The 27900-nt window shown below is 39.8% G+C and overlaps 1 protein-coding gene and 1 long non-coding RNA gene across 2 annotated transcripts; one reads left to right on the forward strand and one right to left on the reverse strand.

Moving 5' to 3' along the window:
• The first annotated feature begins 535 nt into the window (after positions 1-535).
• LOC111337868 (protein PHTF2) lies at positions 536-27900 on the forward strand. The gene is made up of 21 exons (XM_022944240.2): positions 536-853; positions 2813-2872; positions 3509-3581; positions 4699-4795; positions 6282-6390; positions 7074-7109; positions 8963-9057; positions 9180-9283; positions 9600-9790; positions 10395-10452; positions 11370-11455; positions 12201-12299; positions 13224-13294; positions 13404-13500; positions 13772-13903; positions 23545-23631; positions 23761-23825; positions 24405-24501; positions 24809-24904; positions 25496-25621; positions 26412-27900. The coding sequence occupies exons 1-21, from the start codon at positions 815-817 to the stop codon at positions 26430-26432; spliced, it is 1839 nt and encodes a 612-aa protein (XP_022799975.2). The 5' UTR covers positions 536-814; the 3' UTR covers positions 26433-27900.
• LOC148738038 (uncharacterized) lies at positions 1964-7922 on the reverse strand. Its single transcript, XR_015996928.1, has 3 exons — positions 7045-7922; positions 2455-4582; positions 1964-2413 (listed from the first exon to the last, which is right to left on the reverse strand). It is a non-coding gene; the product is annotated as an uncharacterized LOC148738038 (long non-coding RNA).

Below are 27900 nucleotides of genomic sequence, written 5' to 3' on the forward strand. Positions count from 1 at the left end.
TCACAAACTTCCGATGGAAAGCTTTAATGCTCTCATGTGACAATCTTGAACAGGATAATATGGATTTCAGCCAAACGACCACAAATGCTTAATATTGAAGATAATTAAATAAAAAAAAAAATAAAAAAAAACACGACATGTTCCATCATTGAAATGAGGAATAAAGCGTTGATTTAAGAAAAAAAATCTTAAAAGTTAATTTGATAGTATGATCTTTATCAGTAATATTGGCTCGTGTTTGTAATGCCGCTATCAAGAATTCATATCCGGGAATAGCCAATATTGAGTTGGGTCAAGATGACCGGAAGCAAGATATAGACAGTGTACAGCCATCTTCAAGAAAGAGAAAAAAGGTATCATTCTGCTGCCCTTGAAAGAAGTATCGAAGGTGCAAAATAGAATTTCATTCAGTTGATTGCATTCAGGCGAGCGTTACTTGGAGCAAGACACTAGTCTAGTCTGGGTGAAACATTTGAAAATTTGAGTGAACCCTGGGTTCTACTACAAAGTTTTCATTGAGCCCGCGACAAAAGGCAAGAGTTGCGCGGATCTCCGAGGAGCGTAAAAACAGTTCTTACCACTGGACTACGGCAAGAAATTGTAGTAGACTCAAACTTTATATCTGTGCTGTATGTGACCGCTAACTTCTTAGAACAGTTCCACCTCAGCTTCAGTTCCAACGCAGCTGCCATCAGGGATTTGCTTCTCCGAGCGATATCTTATTTCAACACGCGGGTTTTGAGGCACACAATATATCAGCCGTAGTTTTGACAGAGTGCGACCGGCAAGCTTCTCTCGGCCATTCGAGAGTTGAATGGCTTTTGACCAGAGCATTTCCTGGTTTCAACGAAAGGTAAGATTCGTCTTGATACATGAACAAAAAAGGATAATTCCAAAGGGAGTCAAGTGATTTCCCCCTTGTTATTTACACTGCGCGCAATTCTCAAATTTTTCGGTTACTGTTTGTGAAAAAGATTCAATTAGGAATATTTTTTCATCTTGCACGAAGTACCCTCTATTCTTTGCTTTATTGTAAGCGTATTTCTTTTGAATACTGAAACGAAAAAGTCCTTTCCTTTGCTAAACAGCTGAATTCGGGTTGGAGCAAGAAGTGTATAGTTTCAACTTTATTTGATTTGCATAAAGCACTTGTGAAATTGTGAAGGCCCGACGAAAAGCGACGAGAGTTTCTCTGTGCTGTTTATTAGGCCATTTTCATCGCTTCATATTGGATATATTATCCTCCAATTAAGATCTCTTTCCTTTCGGCTTCAAAAACTTTAGTGATGATATACTCCACGTACAAAAAATATAGGTTTGATTCTAGGAATCAAGGTTTACCTTTAAATCAATTTCGGGCTCAAATCAATCGGCTGATATCGAGCTTGGCTTATGTAGTTTAAAAGAAATTTTTTTTGAACCGCCTCCCGCATTGCCACCTCTGAGTTTGGTTTTGTTTTGCAACGATAGACGTCGATCACTACGGTAAATAGTCAACTTTTTAGCTGTGCTGATTATCTGAGAAGATTGAACTGCGAGCTTTTTCTCACCTGACTTTGTTTCGTCTTTGTTTTAACCGGTGATATTCTTGGGTAAAACGCTCAAGCTTATTTCTTGGCGATTAATTTGTTCCTCGGGCAAGAAACTTTGTGAGTTAGCCTTATATTGGTAATATTTCACTGGGGAAAATGAAAATATATTTTAATTCGAAAGGGTCTTTTTTTTTGTTTAATCAATATTATTTCGCGAAAACCGGCATCTGGATGTTTGATTACTCACAGATTAGCAGAAATTGTTTACCAATACAGCCAGTGTGAAAGCATTGGTTAAATGGGATTAGATCTGGTGAAAGCTGTGGTTTTCTGGGTAACTGAATAATTAAAGTTGGTCACTGGAGATAGCTTGACACCGACCATGCTGTTTCAAGACATCCAGTGTGACAGTTTGGTTTAATCCATTTGTTTATTCATTGGTCCCCAAATTTTAAATTAAGGTCCTGTAATTATGTTTTGCAGACCTGTTTTCCATTTTTTTTTTAAAAACAATACTAATTTTGGCTTCAAAATGTTAATTCAGTTTTCAATATATTCTATTTCTGATCATAAACTTGCCCACAATATAATGAGAACACCTTTCTCAAAAACCTCAAAGCAGAATATTAACTCATGTTCTTAGTTAATTAGAGTTTGAGCTCCACCTGTTTCTGTAACCCTCTACAACCATCAATTCAATTTTAAATCCAAATGCAACTTGGTGAAAAGAGTAATACTGCTAATCTCAGTGCGGTTTTTTTGGTTGTTATTGAATTTATAACCCACCATCAATTTTCACACAATTCTATTCTCCATCGAAAAGAAATCTTGTGCAGTTCCCTCTGATTTAACTGTACAAGACCTTGAAAGTCTTTAGTTGCCTCTGATTTTTACTGCATAAGAACCTGAGAGTCTTTGTTGCCTCTAATTTTTGTATAAAAGACCTTGAAATTCATAAGTTGCTTCTGATTTTACCCTATGAGGCCTTGAAAGTCCTTTGTTGCCTCTGATTTTACTGTAAAAGACCTTGAAAGTCGTAAGTTGCCTCTGATTTTACTGTAAAGGACCTTGAAAGTCCTTTGTTGCCTCTGATTTTATTGCAAAAGACCTTGAAAGTCTTTTGTTGCCTCTGATTTTACTGTACAAGACCTTGAAAAACTTTTTTTAGCCTCTCATTTTACTACAGGTACAACACTTTGAAAACCTTTCTTTCATCTTTTGGTTTTTATCCTTTTTTTACTTGCTTGTTTTTTGAAGTATTGTTATCTATGTATTTTTAGCTTGGAAAATATGATAAAGCTTCATGGGAAAGAACATTTGAAGAGCAAGAACAAGAGACGGTAAATACACCTGGTAACCCTTTGACTCTCAATATCTGAATGAAAATTCTCCTAACTGTTTGCCATACATTTCTTACAAAGTTCATTCTGAGAATTTGGGTTTGGATCAACCAACAATCCCCTAATAAGCATTCTTGCTATTTGCGTCACTCATTTGCTTTACATTGTATGGATTCTGTAAGGAGAAATTATCTCTTGGTCAGTTTTGGAAGTGAAAGGATTAATAACTTAATTTATAAGCAATTAAGGCTCAATTACGGTAACTGTAATAGACCACTTTCATAAATGGCTGCTGGATTAATATTCTTTTGTTTAAATTTAAATTAGCTCTTCTGGCCTCATTCTCCAGTACAAAATTCAAAAGAATATATTATCTCAAGCAAGGCCAGAATGGCTAATTTAAATTTAAACAAAAGAATATTAATCTGGCAGCCATTTATGAAAGTAGTCTGTCAATATAATTATATAACAGGTGACTTCCTGACTGGCTCACTGAATTGAGCTGTTACTACAATTCAAGGTTATCAAATTTAATGAAGTTGACTAGGGCAAAGGAAATCACCTCGAAAACTTTGTGTTTTAATTCAGTTACCCTGCTTCACTTTTGCTGTCATTCATGTCTTATCTCACCAACAGGGTACCTTTATCCATGTTCCTAAGAAGCCTGGTGGTTTAAAACCCGAACTCATAGATGTTGATCTGGTCATTGGTATGTAATTTGTTATAATTATATTGAATGTTATGAATTTTAACAAATGGTAAACACCACAGCGTACACTATTGAGTTATGGATGCATGCGGGAGGTTGCTAAGCACGAAAGAAGCGTAAGAGTCGCTCGAGACAATAGCCGAGAGCGACTCTAGCTTCTTGAGTGCTTAGCAAACCTCCCAAGTGCATCCATAACTCAATAGTGTACGCTGTGGTGTTTACCATTTGTTTTATAACATAACATTGATACATTGTAGCTAAAGAGTTCCCTTTTATTGAACAAATCTTACGCGACCAGAAAAAACAAGCACGCGTGTAAAAATAGTCTTTGCATTTGCTCACGTCAGCAGCGTACACCCATGGGCAAATGGGGGACGCTAAATTGACCAATCAGAGCGTACGCTTTACTTTGGTTATGTTATAATTGATATTGTTAGACAAGTATGTTTTTTTGTTGCTTTTTTGACATTTCTTGGTCAGTACTTGATTGTCAGGGGAGGAGTGGTTCTCATTGATGTACAATTTATTGGTCAGCAGAGGTTGCATATGCTATAGTTACAAAGTCAGTCATCGTACACACATTTATAATGTGACATGTACAGCCATGAATATGCTATCATTGAAAAAGATTAGACAAAGATCGTTATGCGAGTGTCACATGGCACAAGCAGGGCTGGGAAAACCCATATGGCCTTGCATGTGTAAGCTGAGAGAAGAAAAGAAGAAAATGAAAGTCAGAGCAATGGCCACTTGACCAAATACTTATAGACTGAGTTGAGTTGTGCTGGTGAGGGACATATCTGGTTCTTGGTCTTGATGCTCAGATCTCCCTGAGCTTGGTCCTTGCATCATGACATTAATCCAGAATTTTTTTATCTGTCAGGCTGTTCTACTCAGTCAATATGAATATGATCTTCTCAGCTCTACAGCATCCAACTGTCATTAGACTGATACTTCAATTAATGCCTGCAGTATCTGCTAGGAGGTTTTTTTCAGTTTTGCTATGGAACAAAAGAGTACAATGTATAAACCAACTTTTGTAATAGAGTGGACATAACCTTTTACTCAGCAATTGTTACAGAGTTTTTCATTCTCAACCATTGTAATGATTGCCTAGGTTCGACGTTTCCCAAGACAAAGCCAGTCCATAGTTGGTTTGCTGTCGCACAGAAAGGAGCTGTAAGAGTTCTCCTGTTTCCATTTTTCCGATCATGGTAAGGAAACCTCAATTAACTTCTGAAAGAGAAAATTTTGTACATGCTGCCATGTTGGATTGCATGACATTTCACTAATGCCACTCCTATCGGCATGAATGCTGTCAGTAGTACTCGTGTGAAAAAAAAAAAAAGGCTTTTGTTTCCTGTTGATATTATTGCAGCAGCTGTGTGTCAGGTTATAGAATCCTTATGGCACTTAGCTGTAAATATTCCTCAGAGGTTTCATTAGAGGCCAAATTGACTGGTTGGGAGGACAGTTTTACCCACCTGGTTTGACCATCTGGAGGAAAGTTTATCTTATAAAGAAGTTTAGTTCAAAAAGTTTGGCCCACCTGTGAAAACCAGTTGCCCTACTACTGAAAACATTAATGAAACCCCTGATTGCTTGACATATTTATTACTAGTTTTTTTGTGCATTTTGGTGGTTGTTTCTCATTTGCACTGAAAGAACTTATTTTAAGGGGGTATTTTTGTTAGCTCAACCCCCTAACTCCCACAATCTGATTGTGAATTCTCCCCTCTAGCTGCCACACATTTCCTTGTAAATTAGTTCCGAGAATTTGCTGTCAGATCAAGATTGCAACTTCTACCTGATGCCTCTGAATATTCTCATTACCTGTTTTCTGGGTAACGTATGGAAAATGTGCAGGAGAAGTTACATGCTAATCCCTTCTGGGAGTGTAAGGGTTATTGGTAACCTATTTTAGCAAGGTAATATGGATATATCAACAAAGTTGAAATGGCTAATTTACCATTTCAACTTTGTTGATATATCCATATTATTTCGTTACTCCCACCGACGCAGCCCCAAACAGTTTCTTTCGAAACTATCAGCCTTTATTCGTATTTTAGCAAGGGCTTGACACTAACTTTTCAACTTATTAGCCAAGTGGCTGGTGACATCTTAGATGCTATGACAATGTCAGTTTGTTTACTGGCCAAACTGGCTGGTGGAAACCGAAAGCCACCAGCCAAAACTGAATTTCTACTAGTCTGTGGCCAGTGGGCTACCGTTACTGTCAAGCCCTGTCAGCAGTAGAGGCATCCTACAAACCATTAACCCTTCAAAATCTCATTCAGAATTCTCCTTACTGTCTGCTAAACTATTCTTATGATGTCCATTTGGAGAATTTAGCATTGATCCACCAATAATCCCCTCATTGATAGTTTTCTTTATTCTCGTCAGTGGTCTGCTTGATATTGTATTGATTCAGTAAGGAGAAATTCTGTCTTGGTCACTGGTGGGAGTGAAAGGGTGAACTCCAAAGAGCGACTGGCATCTATTTTCTCTAGACATTATCTCTTCAGAATCAAAAATTCAGGTTATAAGATCACAGGAAATGAAAACCTACTCAAGAAGCTCTCAATTGTATAACAAATTCTCCTTGTCAGTACCTTTGAAAAAGTGTAGAGAACAGTATGGAGAATATGCATATTGATGTGAGGGTGTATAGGGTTAATAACTGAGTTTTTGTTTTTCTAGGTGGATGCAACAGTTATCCCCCAAGCTATGGTGTCTGTTTTTTTTCCTTTATTTATGTGAAGTTCTGGTGCTGTTTGTTTATCTAAGAAAATGGGAATCACACTGGAAGGTATGTGAGTACTGAGAAATTCTAAAAGATAATGTCCTTGAGATTTCTGATGTGTGACTGTCATTCGAAGAGACAGAGATTGGATAACATGATCATTCAATCATGCATAAATCTACTAGTCATTGGCACCTGAATTTGTTAGCTAGCTAGTACCTGGGGTGTAGGTTTAAATCTGATTGAAGCCTGAGCTTTTTTTTTTTTTAGGCTCTTTTTCTGCAATTCCTTATTTAAATTTAAGCCCACCTGTGAGGAATATCCTGTTTAAATTTTTGTCGTATGCTTCTCACTAAAATTTAAATTTTTGTCGTATGCTTCTCACTAAAATTTAAATTTTTGTTGTATGCTTCTCACTAAAATTTAAATTTTTGTCGTATGCTTCTCACTAAAATTTAAATTTTTGTTGTATGCTTCTCACTAAAATTTAAATTTTTGTCGTATGCTTCTCACTAAAATTTAAATTTTTGTCGTATGCTTCTCACTAAAATTGAGCCCTTTTGTTGCATGGCTGTGTAACTTGCTTTAATTGGGCACTTTTGTTAATATGGTTACTTGTGAGGACTTTAAGTCCAAAAGAAATTACCTGTGGAAGTTGTAAAGATTCTGAATTCAGATTACATTTAATTATTAAGGAAGTCTCGAGAACTGCCTCTTTACCTCATAGTCCAAATCATTTTTTGTGCTAGGTTGTCACTTGGTCAGAAGCATGTGGACCAGCTCTGGTAGGAAGCTTTGTTCCATTGGATAACAGCCAACCTAGCATTTATAATCACACCATTCTTGATTTATTTGTTAGATTTCATTTAACGGACCAGTACATGTAGATAGCAAGGGCTACTGTAACAATGATTGTTTATATGAGGTCATGACTATAATTACATCATGCATAGACCAATAAATTTATGGGAGAGTTTTTTTTTTTTTAATTCAATACTCTTTAATTTGTTATTGCCAAATCCTCTTATTGTTAATTGCCGTAATTTCCGGCCATTTACCCGCACGGCCGATTACCTGCATCAGCTGATTATTGCATGCAGCGAAAAAAAAAAGTCAACAGATTCCCGTGCTGGTGGATAACCCGCACCTTAAAAACAAAGGAAATTTGTACAAATGTGCTCTACAATTCACAACGTTGCATACTTGACAGAATGTGAATTCATGGCCACATTTTGTGCGAACGATCGTTCAGCGCCATGTCGATTTCTCAAAAAAATCAATATCTCTGGTTCTTCTGGGCCTAACAAATCCCTTAAAACGGGAAAATTCTCCTCAGCTGAAGCTAGTGTTAACTGGAAATTTGTTACTGATGTGCCGGTTTTCCTCAGTTTATTTTTGTCACCATCAAGGTTTTGTTTACACGCATGCTGATAGTAATTTGTTCGTCACACAACTAATTGTGCGTGAAATAAACTCGAGTCGGCATCATGTTTTCGTGCCGCTTTGTGGCACTCTTAATGCAATAAAATTCATCTGAGAGGTGAAAACATAGGTAGGTGAGAATTTTCTTCAATTCAACGGCCAGTAGATTTCAAAATTGTCACATAACCCGCACCTCCCTATTACCCGCAGTGGCGCGTGTTTAAGGCCAAATCAACAGATTACCCGTGGGTAAACGGCCAGAAATTATGGTATTTGTTGTTCAAGTTTATCCTTACATAGTAATTTTTCAAAACAAGTTAAATTTATTTTCCTTTATTTTAAGTTATGATTTGCTGTATTTGCTTCTACCCTTCCATGTACATGATCTATGAAAACATGTTCTGTTGCCTATTGCAGTTCAATGTTTTGACAGAATAATTTCAAAGTTTTCTGGTCCATTTGAGTGAAGGTTTTGCATTCGCCTGCCCACTTGAGAAGGTTTTTGCTTTTGTTGATGGTGTTCAGTAATGGCACATTTGCAGTCATCAAACAAGGCAGAAATTTTAACGGTGGTGTGCCACTGTCCACTGACATATGAAATAATTAGGTGATTCACCTCACACAGCTCTATTTGTTTACATGGGTTGGAAGAGTGTGGCGCTTTAACCTGAAAACAATATTGAACAACTGGACAGGAAAAATTAAAAAGTTTTATAACATAACTAAAGTAAAGTGTGCGCTCTGATTGGTCAATTTAGCGTCCCCCATTTGCCCATGGGGTGTACGCTGCTGACGTGGGCAAATGCAAAGACTATTTTCCGTGTGCACTTGTTTTTTCTGGTCACGTAAGATTTGTTAAATAAAAGGGAACTCTTTCGCTACAATGTATCAATGTTAAGTTATAAAACAAATGGTAAACACCCCAGCGTACACTATTGAGTTATGGATGCACTTGGCAGGTTTGCTAAGCACCCAAGAAGCTAGAGTCGCTCGAGGCGATAGCCGAGAGCGACTCTTAGGCTTCTTTCGTGCTTAGCAACCTCCCGCATGCATCCATAACTCAATAGTATACACTGTGGTGTTTACCATTTGTTAATTGTTGTCCAAACAATTAAGTGTGATAGGCCAACAGAACAAGTTCTTTACTAAAAGTGTGAAAATGTAGCTGATGCAATCAATTGTACTACATTTAAATGACCAAATTGTTTTTTGGTAGATCATGGTTCTGCTGGGTGTGCTCTACACGTACATGGTGTCAACAGACTACTCAAGCTCATCTCAAAGAAGGAAAGCTAAAAGTATCAGTAGGAGGTATTGAAATATTAATTTGTTAGAATAACTGCAGTGGAACCCCCACACTTTGGAGCCCTCAGTTTGTAAATAAGAGTACAGACCATGCTAAAGCACTGTCAATTTGTTGAATTTACATTTAGACGAAGAGTTGCCAGACAGAAGAGAAAGGGTAGTGCACAAGAAAATGATGATGGCCTTGTTACAAATGGAATAAGACAGAGGAAATCAACAAACTTGTCAGCTGGTATATGATATATAAGACATATGATATTCATTATTTTGTAACAGTAAGTCACATGATTTTATCATGTGCCATTATTGGTTAAAAATCTGAACAAGATGTATTTGCAGAGGCTTGATTACAGATTAAAATGTCGCCGGCCAACTAGTTAGATCTTGTGTCAAGTTTGAACTCCCTACTCACACATTTATGTACATTTTTAAGATCAAACACAGAGCACAGAGGGAGAGAGAATGGTGACAGTTATTTTTTTGTAACAAAGAAACATGTTGTTACAAGGCAGAGTGAAGTGAAAATTTTTTTTTAATTTTTTTCCCAGACGTAGCTGTCAAGGATAACATAGAAACTGTCGATAATGGAAATCATTACAACTCCAAAGACAATGACAATGACAAAACAGAAGAAGAGCTCAGTGAGAGCAGTGAGACCACGTCCTCAACAACAGAAAGTGATGTGTCCGATGTAGAGATGGACAGCTATAGCGAGGATCCTTTTGCTTGGGATAAACAGGTTTTTAGAAATTTTCACAATTTCAATTTTTATTTGAAGTAGTTAATTTTATTCTTGGCTGGAAAGTTCTTTTTGTATAAATACCTTCAGCAAGAGTCTTAAACTGCAAACTGAGTGTCTGAGAAATACTTGATTTTCATTTAGGTAGATGTTTCTTTATTGGAAATGCCTTCAGCTCGAGTCAAGAGGTATTGCCCCCAGCAAAAAATTAATTCAGTTATTAAAGATCTGTGTTCATCTACACTGTGGACCCACTTCCTAAAATTGGAATGTTCTTGCAGGGCTGCAATGTACTATGATATAAATATATATAAAAACTAAAACTAAAGTGGAGGTGGCTAGTGGAAGTGAGGCGTGCCACCAATACTGAGGTGAAGAGTGAGATAATATAGCCCTGAAAGATGATTTAAATTCATTTATTCTTACAACATTTACGATAATTTTGGGTGCAAATCCTGTGCATGTTGCTCAGAGGTGAATAGCAAAGGATATTCAGAGTCTGAGTAGCCAATCAGAGGGCACCCTCAATGATATCCACTGTTTTTGGTATTACTAATATATTATGATATATACAAATGTAATAAGAATATTATATTTATCAAAGGGTAATGGATCTCCAGGAATGCAAACCAGCCCAACCCCTCCTCCCACTGCAGAGAAAGGTAAGTGCTGTACCTTTTTGCTTATGCTATAGCCACCAAAGCACTCACTCTTCAATGGTCCTTTTTACAGTTGTGGGCTTGGTGGCCAAGCCTTTAAACAGGAGTGAGGCTAAGGGTGACCCTGTTGTGATAGAGACCTGTATCTAGTTAGCATTACATCAAAGAAATTTGCAATTGAATAGCGGCAACATCTCTATCATAACAAGGTCACCCTTAGCCTCACTCCTGTTCAAAGGCTTGGCCACCAAGCCCACAACTGTAAAAAGGACTGTTGAGTGTTGTAAACCCAGCCACAAGAAACACTGGGGTATGGAATATTTGGCACCGGTATCAACCCTTCCTTTCCTGTGGCTGTGTGTTAAGCCATATTGCCCGAAATTTGCTAACAGTTTTGTATCCTTGTGATTTAGTCACCTTTTTTCATGATAATTTCATTTTTAGTGTTGCATTGCACATCCTTACTGTACTTTTAAGTAGAGAGGGGGTAAGTCTCTGAAGAAACTATGGTTCTGTGTCGATGGGAGTAACAATGTAATTTGGGTTTGATCAACGAGTTGATAATAATATTATAAACTGGCCATTGTAAGGAGTTTCAAAGCTGATTATGTTTCCAGCGTAAGCCCTTCGTCAGAGCAAATGAACTTTGTGTACTTTTATGTAATTTTACCTGTGGTAAACAATTGATTTCACCTTTTAAACCCCTAACAGTGACCAGCATCTAATTTCTCCTTACAATATCAGCCCTGAATCACACATTAAGGTCAGGAGAATAAAGAAAATGATCACCGACTAAAAAAGCTCTTGATTGTTAAACAAATTCTCCTTGTCAGCACCTCAGGAAATGTTTAGATAACAGTGTGGAGAATATGCATGCTGATGTTAGAGGTGTAAAGGGTGAATCTTGTCATTTTTTGTAGTTATGGTTTCTATTTGGGAAGGAAATCAGTGCAAAAAAGCTCAGTTGACACTCATGGAGATTAGTGCTGCCATTGCAAATAAAGTGGTAAGTTAGATTTTTCTCTTGTTACATTTGATTTTTTCATTTGCTATCATGTGATGACAGCTGTTACAATTATTGAATTGTTACAAATTCCCAGTCTCTTATTTTATTACAATGTTAAATGTTGGTGCTAAGGCTGAGCGTACTTAATTTTTTTCTGTTTTGAGCTTGAAAACGTTCTTAAAATGTTCTTAAAGTTGTGTGGTAATTAATCAATTCAGACGGGATCAGACTAAGTTCGACTACAAACTGAGTTGTAGTTGTGTATCACGCAATAACCGCATTTTTAATGTTAGAAAATGTCCTCAAGTATTTGTTAACTGTTAGACCCCAGTTTTACATTTTTTTTACCTTGAGTTTTATTTTTACTTCTCACCAAAATAAAAAAAATATGAGTCGTACTGACTCTCAGCCTGGGTATGTTCTTGGTATGTTCTTTAAATTTTGGTTAATCTCAGCCTGAACGTTCTTATAAGAAATTTCTTATAAAGAAAAGAGTGTATTTAAAAGCCATAACGATTAAATGGGAAAACACTTGTGTCAATCTCTTCCAAACGTCTTTAAATATGGCTGGGCATTTGGATGTATAGTTTGTATCTTCTAGTTGCTGTTCCCTTGACAAAATGCTGTTAGGGGGAATTTGGCAGCTTAACATCTGCATGATGCTCTAGCAGAATCAAGCATTCACGGTCATCAAAAGACTTTATTGATAATAGAAACCATACTTTTCTTTTTCTCTCCATTTCAGGACTCTCATAAAAGCCACACGGGATATGTGCAGTTTTCTGTTGTTGTCTCTGTGACTCTGGCATTTATTCCTCTACTTTTTCGTCTCTATAACACAACAGTAAGTCTACCGTCATATATTATTACACTAGTTAACTGTTACTCTGTCTACCTGATGTACTGTGCCTGCTTAACTTTCATTTCTTCCCGAGGTATAAAATAATGAAATATGGATACATGTTTTGGGGTTATTCATTTCTAGTGTGGTTAGCAAGATAGACTACTGAGTAGTTCTGGTTTTATCAATTGAGTTAGAGCGAATGGCAGAGGGTTAATGCTCGAAACGTCAGCTTTGAAGCTACGGTGGCCAATTAACATTATCAGCTCAGTTGATAAAACCAAAATGACCTTGTTACCCCCACCGACGCAGCACCATAGTTTCTTTATAAACTTACCCTCTTTATTTATTCGACTCGTGAGTACTGTAGGTTGACTGAGGACCAGTGAGTCAGATTGGAAGTTGTTCAGTCAGCTTTTCGGACTTTCGGCTAGTGTGTCAGTTGGTTGGTCGAACACTCAATTAGCTAGAGAGTCACTAAATCTAGTGAGTTACACTAAGTCAACCAATCAGTTAGTCCGTCAGTCAGTTAGTCCGTCAGTCAGTTATTCCGTCAATCAGTCAGTTTCTTGTTCAGTGAGCCAGCCTCTCCAACGGTCAATCAGTCAGTAAAGCAGACAGTCTTTCTCGTCGCTCTGACGAAGGGCTGACGTTCGAAACGTCAGCTTTTAAACTCTTTACGGTGGCCAATATATTATCGACTCAATTGATAAAACTAAAATAGTGTATATCTCAGTCAGGCAGCGGGACAATCCAGTCAGCCAGGCATTCAGCCGTCTTCATGTCAGTCAGGAGCCATTTCCTTTTGCGTTTATCAAACCGTTTATTTACTTATTTATTTTTCTATTTATTTGTAAAACAAACTGTGTGAAACTATACTGCTGTTAATTACTGCATGCAATTAATTGTCTTTCTCTTTGGTTGAAGGGAAATATAGGAGATCTTTTGTTAAGCAATAGTGAAGATCTCTTGTGTAAAATGTTCGGATATTCATTATGGTATGTATTTATAGCCTTTATGTGTGTTCTACTTTTTATGCAACAAATATTTTAACTTCCCTCAGTACTAACCTTTCTCAATATTTTTTCTTCCTTAATGTCTTCCAAGGTCACGTGTCATTGTTGTTATTAGCATGCAGGAGAGGTTCTTTCTGAGTTTCTCGTTTTTCTTCCTGCTGTGTGTGGCAGAAAAATCCTATAGAGAGGTGAGCAAGTAGTGCACTCTGTGAAAGATTCTCAGTATTGAAAATTTCCATTCCTTTTCCTGTTTCCCTGAAAGTATGATAAACCCTTTAACTCCCCGAAGTGATTAACATGGAACTGCTTTCTGTAATGTCTTCACATTATCCAGTAAACAGGTAATGAAAATACTCAAACTTACCGGGTGGAAGTTGTGATCTGTATTCGATTGCGTTTCTCCAAAAAAACTCTATTGATATCTCATTCTGACACTGTTGTTCCGTGTATTTATTTCAGCGATGTCTGTACGCAAAGTTATTTGGTTGGCTCACGTCGTCGCGAAAGTCTCGCCGAGCAGGGCTCCCTCACTTTCGTCTCCACAAAGTACGGAATATAAAGACCTGGTTGTCGCTCAGATCTCTGTTAAAGGTTAGCTCGCACTGATCTCTGTTAAAGGTTAGCTCGCACTGATCTCTGTTAAAGGTTAGCTCGCACTGATCTCTGTTAAAGGTTAGCTCGCACTGATCTCTGTTAAAGGTTAGCTGACACTGATCTCTGTTAAAGGTTAGCTCGCACTGATCTCTGTTAAAGGTTAGCTGACACTGATCTCTGTTAAAGGTTAGCTCGCACTGATCTCTGTTAAAGGTTAGCTCGCACTGATCTCTGTTAAAGGTTAGCTCGCACTGATCTCTGTTAAAGGTTAGCTCGCACTGATCTCTGTTAAAGGTTAGCTCGCACTGATCTCTGTTAAAGGTTAGCTCGCACTGATCTCTGTTAAAGGTTAGCTCGCACTGATCTCTGTTAAAGGTTAGCTCGCACTGATCTCTGTTAAAGGTTAGCTCGCACTGATCTCTGTTAAAGGTTAGCTCGCACTGATCTCTGTTAAAGGTTAGCTCGCACTGATCTCTGTTAAAGGTTAGCTCGCACTGATCTCTGTTAAAGGTTAGCTCGCACTGATCTCTGTTAAAGGTTAGCTCGCACTGATCTCTGTTAAAGGTTAGCTCGCACTGATCTCTGTTAAAGGTTAGCTCGCACTGATCTCTGTTAAAGGTTAGCTCGCACTGATCTCTGTTAAAGGTTAGCTCGCACTGATCTCTGTTAAAGGTTAGCTTGCACTGATCTCTGTTAAAGGTTAGCTTGCACTGATCTCTGTTAAAGGTTAGCTCGCACTGATCTCTGTTAAAGGTTAGCTCGCACTGATCTCTGTTAAAGGTTAGCTCGCACTGATCTCTGTTAAAGGTTAGCTTGCACTGATCTCTGTTAAAGGTTAGCTTGCACTGATCTCTGTTAAAGGTTAGCTCGCACTGATCTCTGTTAAAGGTTAGCTCGCACTGATCTCTGTTAAAGGTTAGCTCGCACTGATCTCTGTTAAAGGTTAGCTTGCACTGATCTCTGTTAAAGGTTAGCTTGCACTGATCTCTGTTAAAGGTTAGCTCGCACTGATCTCTGTTAAAGGTTAGCTCGCACTGATCTCTGTTAAAGGTTAGCTCGCACTGATCTCTGTTAAAGGTTAGCTCGCACTGATCTCTGTTAAAGGTTAGCTCGCACTGATCTCTGTTAAAGGTTAGCTCGCACTGATCTCTGTTAAAGGTTAGCTCGCACTGATCTCTGTTAAAGGTTAGCTCGCACTGATCTCTGTTAAAGGTTAGCTCGCACTGATCTCTGTTAAAGGTTAGCTCGCACTGATCTCTGTTAAAGGTTAGCTCGCACTGATCTCTGTTAAAGGTTAGCTCGCACTGATCTCTGTTAAAGGTTAGCTCGCACTGATCTCTGTTAAAGGTTAGCTCGCACTGATCTCTGTTAAAGGTTAGCTCGCACTGATCTCTGTTAAAGGTTAGCTTGCACTGATCTCTGTTAAAGGTTAGCTTGCACTGATCTCTGTTAAAGGTTAGCTCGCACTGATCTCTGTTAAAGGTTAGCTCGCACTGATCTCTGTTAAAGGTTAGCTTGCACTGATCTCTGTTAAAGGTTAGCTTGCACTGATCTCTGTTAAAGGTTAGCTCGCACTGATCTCTGTTAAAGGTTAGCTCGCACTGATCTCTGTTAAAGGTTAGCTCGCACTGATCTCTGTTAAAGGTTAGCTTGCACTGATCTCTGTTAAAGGTTAGCTTGCACTGATCTCTGTTAAAGGTTAGCTCGCACTGATCTCTGTTAAAGGTTAGCTCGCACTGATCTCTGTTAAAGGTTAGTTCGCACTGATCTCTGTTAAAGGTTAGCTCGCACTGATCTCTGTTAAAGGTTAGCTCGCACTGATCTCTGTTAAAGGTTAGCTTGCACTGATCTCTGTTAAAGGTTAGCTTGCACTGATCTCTGTTAAAGGTTAGCTTGCACTGATCTCTGTTAAAGGTTAGCTTGCACTGATCTCTGTTAAAGGTTAGCTCGCACTGATCTCTGTTAAAGGTTAGCTCGCACTGATCTCTGTTAAAGGTTAGCTCGCACTAATCTCTGTTAAAGGTTAGCTCGCACTGATCTCTGTTAAAGGTTAGCTCGCACTGATCTCTGTTAAAGGTTAGCTCGCACTGATCTCTGTTAAAGGTTAGGTCGCACTGATCTCTGTTAAAGGTTAGCTCGCACTGATCTCTGTTAAAGGTTAGCTCGCACTAATCTCTGTTAAAGGTTAGCTCGCACTGATCTCTGTTAAAGGTTAGCTCGCACTGATCTCTGTTAAAGGTTAGCTCGCACTGATCTCTGTTAAAGGTTAGCTCGCACTGATCTCTGTTAAAGGTTAGCTCGCACTGATCTCTGTTAAAGGTTAGCTCGCACTGATCTCTGTTAAAGGTTAGCTCGCACTGATCTCTGTTAAAGGTTAGCTTGCACTGATCTCTGTTAAAGGTTAGCTCGCACTGATCTCTGTTAAAGGTTAGCTCGCACTGATCTCTGTTAAAGGTTAGCTCGCACTGATCTCTGTTAAAGGTTAGCTCGCACTGATCTCTGTTAAAGGTTAGCTCGCACTGATCTCTGTTAAAGGTTAGCTCGCACTGATCTCTGTTAAAGGTTAGCTCGCACTGATCTCTGTTAAAGGTTAGCTCGCACTGATCTCTGTTAAAGGTTAGCTCGCACTGATCTCTGTTAAAGGTTAGCTCGCACTGATCTCTGTTAAAGGTTAGCTCGCACTGATCTCTGTTAAAGGTTAGCTCGCACTGATCTCTGTTAAAGGTTAGCTCGCACTGATCTCTGTTAAAGGTTAGCTCGCACTGATCTCTGTTAAAGGTTAGCTCGCACTGATCTCTGTTAAAGGTTAGCTCGCACTGATCTCTGTTAAAGGTTAGCTCGCACTGATCTCTGTTAAAGGTTAGCTCGCACTGATCTCTGTTAAAGGTTAGCTCGCACTGATCTCTGTTAAAGGTTAGCTCGCACTGATCTCTGTTAAAGGTTAGCTCGCACTGATCTCTGTTAAAGGTTAGCTCGCACTGATCTCTGTTAAAGGTTAGCTCGCACTGATCTCTGTTAAAGGTTAGCTCGCACTGATCTCTGTTAAAGGTTAGCTCGCACTGATCTCTGTTAAAGGTTAGCTCGCACTGATCTCTGTTAAAGGTTAGCTCGCACTGATCTCTGTTAAAGGTTAGCTCGCACTGATCTCTGTTAAAGGTTAGCTCGCACTGATCTCTGTTAAAGGTTAGCTTGCACTGATCTCTGTTAAAGGTTAGCTTGCACTGATCTCTGTTAAAGGTTAGCTCGCACTGATCTCTGTTAAAGGTTAGCTCGCACTGATCTCTGTTAAAGGTTAGCTTGCACTGATCTCTGTTAAAGGTTAGCTTGCACTGATCTCTGTTAAAGGTTAGCTCGCACTGATCTCTGTTAAAGGTTAGCTCGCACTGATCTCTGTTAAAGGTTAGCTCGCACTGATCTCTGTTAAAGGTTAGCTTGCACTGATCTCTGTTAAAGGTTAGCTTGCACTGATCTCTGTTAAAGGTTAGCTCGCACTGATCTCTGTTAAAGGTTAGCTCGCACTGATCTCTGTTAAAGGTTAGCTCGCACTGATCTCTGTTAAAGGTTAGCTTGCACTGATCTCTGTTAAAGGTTAGCTTGCACTGATCTCTGTTAAAGGTTAGCTCGCACTGATCTCTGTTAAAGGTTAGCTCGCACTGATCTCTGTTAAAGGTTAGTTCGCACTGATCTCTGTTAAAGGTTAGCTCGCACTGATCTCTGTTAAAGGTTAGCTCGCACTGATCTCTGTTAAAGGTTAGCTTGCACTGATCTCTGTTAAAGGTTAGCTTGCACTGATCTCTGTTAAAGGTTAGCTCGCACTGATCTCTGTTAAAGGTTAGCTTGCACTGATCTCTGTTAAAGGTTAGCTCGCACTGATCTCTGTTAAAGGTTAGCTCGCACTGATCTCTGTTAAAGGTTAGCTCGCACTAATCTCTGTTAAAGGTTAGCTCGCACTGATCTCTGTTAAAGGTTAGCTCGCACTGATCTCTGTTAAAGGTTAGCTCGCACTGATCTCTGTTAAAGGTTAGGTCGCACTGATCTCTGTTAAAGGTTAGCTCGCACTGATCTCTGTTAAAGGTTAGCTCGCACTGATCTCTGTTAAAGGTTAGCTCGCACTGATCTCTGTTAAAGGTTAGCTCGCACTGATCTCTGTTAAAGGTTAGCTCGCACTGATCTCTGTTAAAGGTTAGCTTGCACTGATCTCTGTTAAAGGTTAGCTTGCACTGATCTCTGTTAAAGGTTAGCTCGCACTGATCTCTGTTAAAGGTTAGCTCGCACTGATCTCTGTTAAAGGTTAGCTCGCACTGATCTCTGTTAAAGGTTAGCTTGCACTGATCTCTGTTAAAGGTTAGCTCGCACTGATCTCTGTTAAAGGTTAGCTCGCACTGATCTCTGTTAAAGGTTAGCTCGCACTGATCTCTGTTAAAGGTTAGCTCGCACTGATCTCTGTTAAAGGTTAGCTCGCACTGATCTCTGTTAAAGGTTAGCTCGCACTGATCTTTGTTAAAGGTTAGCTCGCACTGATCTCTGTTAAAGGTTAGCTCGCACTGATCTCTGTTAAAGGTTAGCTCGCACTGATCTCTGTTAAAGGTTAGCTCGCACTGATCTCTGTTAAAGGTTAGCTCGCACTGATCTCTGTTAAAGGTTAGCTCGCACTGATCTCTGTTAAAGGTTAGCTCGCACTGATCTCTGTTAAAGGTTAGCTCGCACTGATCTCTGTTAAAGGTTAGCTCGCACTGATCTCTGTTAAAGGTTAGCTCGCACTGATCTCTGTTAAAGGTTAGCTCGCACTGATCTCTGTTAAAGGTTAGGTCGCACTGATCTCTGTTAAAGGTTAGCTCGCACTGATCTCTGTTAAAGGTTAGCTCGCACTGATCTCTGTTAAAGGTTAGCTCGCACTGATCTCTGTTAAAGGTTAGCTCGCACTGATCTCTGTTAAAGGTTAGCTTGCACTGATCTCTGTTAAAGGTTAGCTCGCACTGATCTCTGTTAAAGGTTAGCTCGCACTGATCTCTGTTAAAGGTTAGCTCGCACTGATCTCTGTTAAAGGTTAGCTCGCACTGATCTCTGTTAAAGGTTAGCTCGCACTGATCTCTGTTAAAGGTTAGCTCGCACTGATCTCTGTTAAAGGTTAGCTCGCACTGATCTCTGTTAAAGGTTAGCTTGCACTGATCTCTGTTAAAGGTTAGCTCGCACTGATCTCTGTTAAAGGTTAGCTCGCACTGATCTCTGTTAAAGGTTAGCTCGCACTGATCTCTGTTAAAGGTTAGGTCGCACTGATCTCTGTTAAAGGTTAGCTCGCACTGATCTCTGTTAAAGGTTAGCTCGCACTGATCTCTGTTAAAGGTTAGCTTGCACTGATCTCTGTTAAAGGTTAGCTCGCACTGATCTCTGTTAAAGGTTAGCTCGCACTGATCTCTGTTAAAGGTTAGCTTGCACTGATCTCTGTTAAAGGTTAGCTCGCACTGATCTCTGTTAAAGGTTAGCTCGCACTGATCTCTGTTAAAGGTTAGCTCGCACTGATCTCTGTTAAAGGTTAGCTCGCACTGATCTCTGTTAAAGGTTAGCTCGCACTGATCTCTGTTAAAGGTTAGCTTGCACTGATCTCTGTTAAAGGTTAGCTCGCACTGATCTCTGTTAAAGGTTAGCTCGCACTGATCTCTGTTAAAGGTTAGGTCGCACTGATCTCTGTTAAAGGTTAGCTCGCACTGATCTCTGTTAAAGGTTAGCTCGCACTGATCTCTGTTAAAGGTTAGCTTGCACTGATCTCTGTTAAAGGTTAGCTTGCACTGATCTCTGTTAAAGGTTAGCTCGCACTGATCTCTGTTAAAGGTTAGCTCGCACTGATCTCTGTTAAAGGTTAGCTTGCACTGATCTCTGTTAAAGGTTAGCTTGCACTGATCTCTGTTAAAGGTTAGCTCGCACTGATCTCTGTTAAAGGTTAGCTCGCACTGATCTCTGTTAAAGGTTAGCTCGCACTGATCTCTGTTAAAGGTTAGCTTGCACTGATCTCTGTTAAAGGTTAGCTTGCACTGATCTCTGTTAAAGGTTAGCTCGCACTGATCTCTGTTAAAGGTTAGCTCGCACTGATCTCTGTTAAAGGTTAGCTCGCACTGATCTCTGTTAAAGGTTAGCTTGCACTGATCTCTGTTAAAGGTTAGCTTGCACTGATCTCTGTTAAAGGTTAGCTCGCACTGATCTCTGTTAAAGGTTAGCTCGCACTGATCTCTGTTAAAGGTTAGTTCGCACTGATCTCTGTTAAAGGTTAGCTCGCACTGATCTCTGTTAAAGGTTAGCTCGCACTGATCTCTGTTAAAGGTTAGCTTGCACTGATCTCTGTTAAAGGTTAGCTTGCACTGATCTCTGTTAAAGGTTAGCTCGCACTGATCTCTGTTAAAGGTTAGCTTGCACTGATCTCTGTTAAAGGTTAGCTCGCACTGATCTCTGTTAAAGGTTAGCTCGCACTGATCTCTGTTAAAGGTTAGCTCGCACTAATCTCTGTTAAAGGTTAGCTCGCACTGATCTCTGTTAAAGGTTAGCTCGCACTGATCTCTGTTAAAGGTTAGCTCGCACTGATCTCTGTTAAAGGTTAGGTCGCACTGATCTCTGTTAAAGGTTAGCTCGCACTGATCTCTGTTAAAGGTTAGCTCGCACTGATCTCTGTTAAAGGTTAGCTCGCACTGATCTCTGTTAAAGGTTAGCTCGCACTGATCTCTGTTAAAGGTTAGCTCGCACTGATCTCTGTTAAAGGTTAGCTTGCACTGATCTCTGTTAAAGGTTAGCTTGCACTGATCTCTGTTAAAGGTTAGCTCGCACTGATCTCTGTTAAAGGTTAGCTCGCACTGATCTCTGTTAAAGGTTAGCTCGCACTGATCTCTGTTAAAGGTTAGCTTGCACTGATCTCTGTTAAAGGTTAGCTCGCACTGATCTCTGTTAAAGGTTAGCTCGCACTGATCTCTGTTAAAGGTTAGCTCGCACTGATCTCTGTTAAAGGTTAGCTCGCACTGATCTCTGTTAAAGGTTAGCTCGCACTGATCTCTGTTAAAGGTTAGCTCGCACTGATCTTTGTTAAAGGTTAGCTCGCACTGATCTCTGTTAAAGGTTAGCTCGCACTGATCTCTGTTAAAGGTTAGCTCGCACTGATCTCTGTTAAAGGTTAGCTCGCACTGATCTCTGTTAAAGGTTAGCTCGCACTGATCTCTGTTAAAGGTTAGCTCGCACTGATCTCTGTTAAAGGTTAGCTCGCACTGATCTCTGTTAAAGGTTAGCTCGCACTGATCTCTGTTAAAGGTTAGCTCGCACTGATCTCTGTTAAAGGTTAGCTCGCACTGATCTCTGTTAAAGGTTAGCTCGCACTGATCTCTGTTAAAGGTTAGGTCGCACTGATCTCTGTTAAAGGTTAGCTCGCACTGATCTCTGTTAAAGGTTAGCTCGCACTGATCTCTGTTAAAGGTTAGCTCGCACTGATCTCTGTTAAAGGTTAGCTCGCACTGATCTCTGTTAAAGGTTAGCTTGCACTGATCTCTGTTAAAGGTTAGCTCGCACTGATCTCTGTTAAAGGTTAGCTCGCACTGATCTCTGTTAAAGGTTAGCTCGCACTGATCTCTGTTAAAGGTTAGCTCGCACTGATCTCTGTTAAAGGTTAGCTCGCACTGATCTCTGTTAAAGGTTAGCTCGCACTGATCTCTGTTAAAGGTTAGCTCGCACTGATCTCTGTTAAAGGTTAGCTTGCACTGATCTCTGTTAAAGGTTAGCTCGCACTGATCTCTGTTAAAGGTTAGCTCGCACTGATCTCTGTTAAAGGTTAGCTCGCACTGATCTCTGTTAAAGGTTAGGTCGCACTGATCTCTGTTAAAGGTTAGCTCGCACTGATCTCTGTTAAAGGTTAGCTCGCACTGATCTCTGTTAAAGGTTAGCTTGCACTGATCTCTGTTAAAGGTTAGCTCGCACTGATCTCTGTTAAAGGTTAGCTCGCACTGATCTCTGTTAAAGGTTAGCTTGCACTGATCTCTGTTAAAGGTTAGCTCGCACTGATCTCTGTTAAAGGTTAGCTCGCACTGATCTCTGTTAAAGGTTAGCTCGCACTGATCTCTGTTAAAGGTTAGCTCGCACTGATCTCTGTTAAAGGTTAGCTCGCACTGATCTCTGTTAAAGGTTAGCTTGCACTGATCTCTGTTAAAGGTTAGCTCGCACTGATCTCTGTTAAAGGTTAGCTCGCACTGATCTCTGTTAAAGGTTAGGTCGCACTGATCTCTGTTAAAGGTTAGCTCGCACTGATCTCTGTTAAAGGTTAGCTCGCACTGATCTCTGTTAAAGGTTAGCTCGCACTGATCTCTGTTAAAGGTTAGGTCGCACTGATCTCTGTTAAAGGTTAGCTCGCACTGATCTCTGTTAAAGGTTAGCTCGCACTGATCTCTGTTAAAGGTTAGCTCGCACTGATCTCTGTTAAAGGTTAGCTCGCACTGATCTCTGTTAAAGGTTAGCTTGCACTGATCTCTGTTAAAGGTTAGCTCGCACTGATCTCTGTTAAAGGTTAGCTCGCACTGATCTCTGTTAAAGGTTAGCTCGCACTGATCTCTGTTAAAGGTTAGCTTGCACTGATCTCTGTTAAAGGTTAGCTCGCACTGATCTCTGTTAAAGGTTAGCTCGCACTGATCTCTGTTAAAGGTTAGCTCGCACTGATCTCTGTTAAAGGTTAGCTCGCACTGATCTCTGTTAAAGGTTAGCTTGCACTGATCTCTGTTAAAGGTTAGCTCGCACTGATCTCTGTTAAAGGTTAGCTTGCACTGATCTCTGTTAAAGGTTAGCTCGCACTGATCTCTGTTAAAGGTTAGCTCGCACTGATCTCTGTTAAAGGTTAGCTCGCACTGATCTCTGTTAAAGGTTAGCTCGCACTGATCTCTGTTAAAAGGTTAGCTCGCGCTGATCTCTGTTAAACGTCAGCTTGCACTTCATAACGGTTAAGATATGAAGTAGTGGTTCAGGCTGCGTTCTGAGTTTACGGAGAGAAATCAAACCTTTCGAAATTTATCCTCAAATGTGCTGAAACTTCGACTGCAGACGCCGTCATTTTTAATCTTGCTTTGTAACCTAGCCCCAACTTGTGACGTGCAGGCCCTCTTTTCTAATCTCGTGGCATATCGTTTGAATGTTTAGGAACGACATAGAGTACGAGACTGGCTATGTTTCTTGCCCTCGTTCATCTGCAGATGAGCTTCTTTTTCTCTTTTTTCTCCCTTTGATTTCACTTGGTTATTATCATTACTATTATTTTTTTAACCTACCATCTGCTTTAAGCTAAACAAGACAAGGCTGTAGCGTTGAGAAGGAAAGACGCCCTTGCTTCCATCTACTTCTTCCCAACTTCCTTTCTTCTCCCCCATGCGGTTACCGGTCGTTTCTTATCCAGTTAGATCGTTTGGTACCCAGCTAGTCGAGTCAGTTGATACGAACCGACTCAAACCTCTGTACGAACTGACTCAAACCTGGGCACGAATCGATTGCATTTAGGTACGAAACGACCTTCCCCCTCCCCTCCCCCCCTCGTCGTACCTCCTTCCGTACCGTTTTTCTGTACAGAAGACGCTGTCCTGTAACCTTCCCAGCCTTACACTGATCGTTCTAATGTTCTTTGAATTTAGAGACGAGGACCTCAGAGATCAGTAGACATGATTGTATCGTCCTCTTTTATACTTGGCATGGTTCTAGTGATCCTCATGTGTGTTCAGGTGAGTCAGAGCCACATGCTCTCTGTTTTGAAATTAATGTCGAAATTTTAAAGTTAGATGCACTTAATGTTCGCTAAAATTCGGTTATGTTCTCGTCAAAACTTCATTCAAATTCTTGTCTCTTTGCAGCTTATCAAGGGAAATGAAAAAGAGAGATTCCTGTCCATATTATTTAACTGGGAAGTGTCAATATGGTAAGTGATGAAGAGGTAGCTGCCAATCAGTCAATAAGTCAGTCATTCAGGCAATGAAACAATTAGTCAAATGAGTCGGTCAATCAGTCAATCAACTAGTTAATAAATCAGTCAGCCAGTTAATTAACCAGTCAGTCAGTCAATCAATCAGTCAGTCAATCACTCAGTTAGTCAATCAACCCATTAGTCAATCAGTCAGCCAGTCAATCAATCAATAAATCAAACAATCAGTCAGTCAGTCAATCAGTCAGTCAGTCAATCAGTCAGTCAGTCAGTCAATCAATTAGTCAGGAAATTAATCAGTGACAGTCAATCAATCAGTCAGTCAATCAGTTAGTCAGCTAATTAATTAGTGACGGTCAATCAGTCAGTCAATCAATCAGTCAGTCAATCAATCAGTCAGTCAGTCGGCAGCCAGCCAGCCAACCAGTCCGTCAGTTCGTCAATTAGTTGGTCAGTCAATCCGTCTGACCCAGAAAGCTTCGAGTAAATCCTCAGAGACACCTTTACAGCTACCTTATTAATCATCGAATTGCGCAGTCCTGTTTATACATGCGTGTCCATTTGTTTTGCCTTCAGGTGCCTTGTGTTGTCGGTCTATGTACTGCGGTTCATGACGCTAGGATCCAAGATCAACAGTAAATTCACGAACACTTCAGGATTACTAACAGAGCAAGTGAGTAAATGATGAACAGTGATTTAACAAATTCAACGTTTGAGTCCTTGTGGCTCAAGATACGTCCGAGTTTTCTACTCCAGTATTATGTCTCAGTTTCACCAATAAGTGTAAGTCATACATTTTAGTGAAAAGCGAGTGATCATCTGTCGGCTCATTGTCCCTGTTATTTTTTTTTTCCGCCTGTGTGGTTTACACCTCCGTATCGGTGAAGGTGCTGGTTATTTAGCTTCACTTCGGTGAGCAATTGCTAAGCATAATATGTCTATTTTTTTTTTTTTTTTTTCTGTGTGTGTGTTCACTTTAGATCAATCTTTACCTTCAAATGGAAAAAGCCCCTCATAAAAAAGACGACCTGACAATAGCTAACCACGTGCTTCAGCTGGCCTCGAAACTACTCAAGGTAATGTTATGTTTTGTTTCTTTTGTACTGAGAGAGACAGAGGGAATGTGTTAGGAACCTGTATCAAGCGTTGTTCGTGAAGAGAAATGAGAGTTTCAGTTTCATACGATCATAGTTTCTGTGTGGTTAAAGTTTTGAATCTTTTATTTCGGGAACGACGTGTGCGCACTGATATTCACGGAGTTCAGGTCGATTGCTGTAGAGAATTCCTAAGTAATTAGAATTGCCCTACCAGATCCATCCACTTCTAAGTTTTATCCATTAATTGTGCAATCTGTTTGAAAGCTGTAGAAAACTTTAGAAAAATGCTTATTATTTTTAAACTTGACCTTTCTGGCCGGCCAGGTATGACTAAGGCTCAGCGATGTTCTATCCACCTAAAAAAGCCAGACTGGTTTGCTGATTTTTCGCGCAATTCTGTTTGGGGTTTGACATTGAAAAACTTTCCGCGATTGACCACACTTCCAGCAAATCGGCATTAGCGAAGGTTTCGCGAGTATGTGCTGAATGCAAATCTTACTATATTGCCTTTGATCTTGTTGAGAAGCTCTACTACAAACAACACTAACAGTTGTTTCCTCTGCTTGTCAGGAAATTGAGAGCCCATTCAAGATGTCAGGTTTATCCATGAACCCGTTACTTTATAACATCACCAGGGTTGTCGTGCTCTCCCTGTTCTCTGGAGTGATGTCGGATCTTCTAGGCTTTAGACTAAAGGTTAGAGATAAAGAACTGATTCTTCCTGTTTTTTGTTTGTTTATTTAACTGGTTTTGAGTCTTTGCTTTTCACCATTTTGACCTTGAATCTTTCGACTTCTTCTATCCCCTGCACTCTTCAAAAAGCCATGATCATAGGACTTTTATTTGAACTTAGCAAAAATTTTTGTATCTATTTTTGAGAGTACTTCGTTATCGATAGGCACACAAAGATAATTAAAGGACCTCTCGAAGAGGCATCAACCCCTTTACATCCTAAATTCTCCAGTAGTTGTTCTCCAGACATTTCCAGTGGTACTGACAAGAAGAATTTGTTTAAAACCATTCATAAGCTTTTGTAGTTCAAGGCCATTTCATCCTCGTGATCCTAATGTTGATATTTTCAAGGTCACCTCACAGGAAAATCAGCAATGATGAAACCGTTGTAAACCACTATTCCACCCTAAGTCTTCAAGTTCGGCAATTTGCCATCGTTTTCCAAATTCTCCGTCGTTAGCTATCCTTTTTCTGCTTTCATTTGTTCTCGCCCCTTTGGTGTTTCTCTACTTCTTTGTCAGTAAAACATTTTTGCTAGTGTTCATTCCGTCAGGTCAAACCTCTGAAACTATCAATACCTCGAGTATTGTGACGTATGAAGTCCACGTGATCGTAAGGTGTCAATGCCTGCGTGGATGTCTCGTCATCGTGCGCGAACCCCTCGCGTGCTTCACAAGAAGCGATCTCTTGTTAAATGCTCATGTTAACTTGGAGAGAAGTCGTCTTTTATTTCACATTTTCACTTTCTTTTCAGGTTTGGAAAATCAAGACGTAGCATCAAATGGACAAAAAAAAAAAAAAAGAGGCAAATTATTTATATTTAACTTAACACGCGTTTTATTTTTCTGTCAAATGAAGTTGTATACATTTTATTATAACCACACGAAGTGGTGATGATATAAAAAGGGCTTGTAAGGCCCAATATTGACAAAAGAGGTGGTCAGGTGAATCCTATGCGACAGTAATGAAAGGTTATCGCGTAGCGATTGATTTTTCGATTTTTGATTACTCATTTACCGAAAAAAAAAAAAAACCCATCGTTGCGTTTTGCTCTCAATGGGGTGCAAGCTCGTAATTTTGCACAAGTTCCTTTGATTTTGCACTAAATGCTGTAACCCTTGATCACGCAAATGAGTGTATTAAGTAATGGGAGAGGCAGTGGCTTGCTGGCAGACTGCAAAGCGAGAGGTTTGGGTTCGAGTCGTGACCAGTACTTTGGGTTGTGTTTGGTGCAAGATGCTTACCTGTTACCGAGTTTCTCCTCCACCCGCTGACACAAGTGAATGCCAGCAAGATGTCAAGGAAACGTGTCAAGTGCTGTGCGCGTGCGTGGCTTGAAATGAACAGCGTCCTTTCCAAAAGGAGAGGCAATACTTAAATTGGCCACCAAAGTCAACCGAAGCAAATTAGCGATCGGGTTCTTAAACTGCAAACATTTTAGCTTCTCATAATATTTTCGATATTGTCGCTTACTATTTCACGCTTCTTTTAGTCATTTGTAGCCCGAAGCAACTGTATATATTAGTGCTTACTCTGCTGTATATGGTTCGGAATTGCTAATGACTGTATACATGTCTGTCCTCCTGTTGATCAAACTACTTCTTAAAACTGACGTTAGTTGAACGGTGGTTCACGTCAGGAAAACATTTTAGATTAACGCTTTACACCCTTATATTTGTATTCAAATTCTCCACACTGTTTTTGTGACATTTTCTATGGGACAGACAGGGAGAATTTGTTTGACAATCAGGAGTTTCCTAAACTGGTGATCTTTTCCTCTCTTCTCAGGACCTTGATATTTGTTTTCAAGGGTGATATTGTCAGGAGAAATAGTCCTTTTTACAGTTGTGGGCTTGGTGGCCAAGCTTTTGGACAGGAGTGAGGCTAAGGTTGACCTTGTAATGATAGAGATGCTGCTGCTTTTCAAATGCAAATTTCTTTGTTATCATGCTAACTAGGTACAGGTCTCTATCACAACAGGGTTACCCTTAGCTTCACTCCTGTTCAAAGGCTTGGCCACCAAGCCCACAACTTTAAAAAGGACCATTAGAAGTTAGTTATATTCTTTAGAGTTTGAGGGTTAGCAAACTGGTGAAGAAAAGAACCAACAATATAAAATAAGGATTGTATTGATACTTTATTTTTAACACTGAATTTTTTTTTAAAAGTATTGTGGATCTCTTGTAAAGTTTTTGTCGAATTCTTAGTTATTCAATTTGATTAAACTCAAGATGAAATGCTTA

Source organism: Stylophora pistillata, chromosome 2 (genome assembly GCF_964205215.1).
Source record: "Stylophora pistillata chromosome 2, jaStyPist1.2, whole genome shotgun sequence".
NCBI classification, from domain to species: domain Eukaryota; kingdom Metazoa; phylum Cnidaria; class Anthozoa; order Scleractinia; family Pocilloporidae; genus Stylophora; species Stylophora pistillata.

Excerpts from the sequence above, each read along its gene's own strand:
- LOC111337868 (XM_022944240.2), top strand. The coding sequence starts at position 815 with ATGGCTTTTGACCAGAGCATTTCCTGGTTTCAACGAAAG. Across the intron at positions 13,295-13,403 it reads ATGTTCGGATATTCATTATG|GTCACGTGTCATTGTTGTTA; the intron begins GTATGTATTTAT and ends ATGTCTTCCAAG. Across the intron at positions 23,826-24,404 it reads AACTGGGAAGTGTCAATATG|GTGCCTTGTGTTGTCGGTCT; the intron begins GTAAGTGATGAA and ends TTTTGCCTTCAG.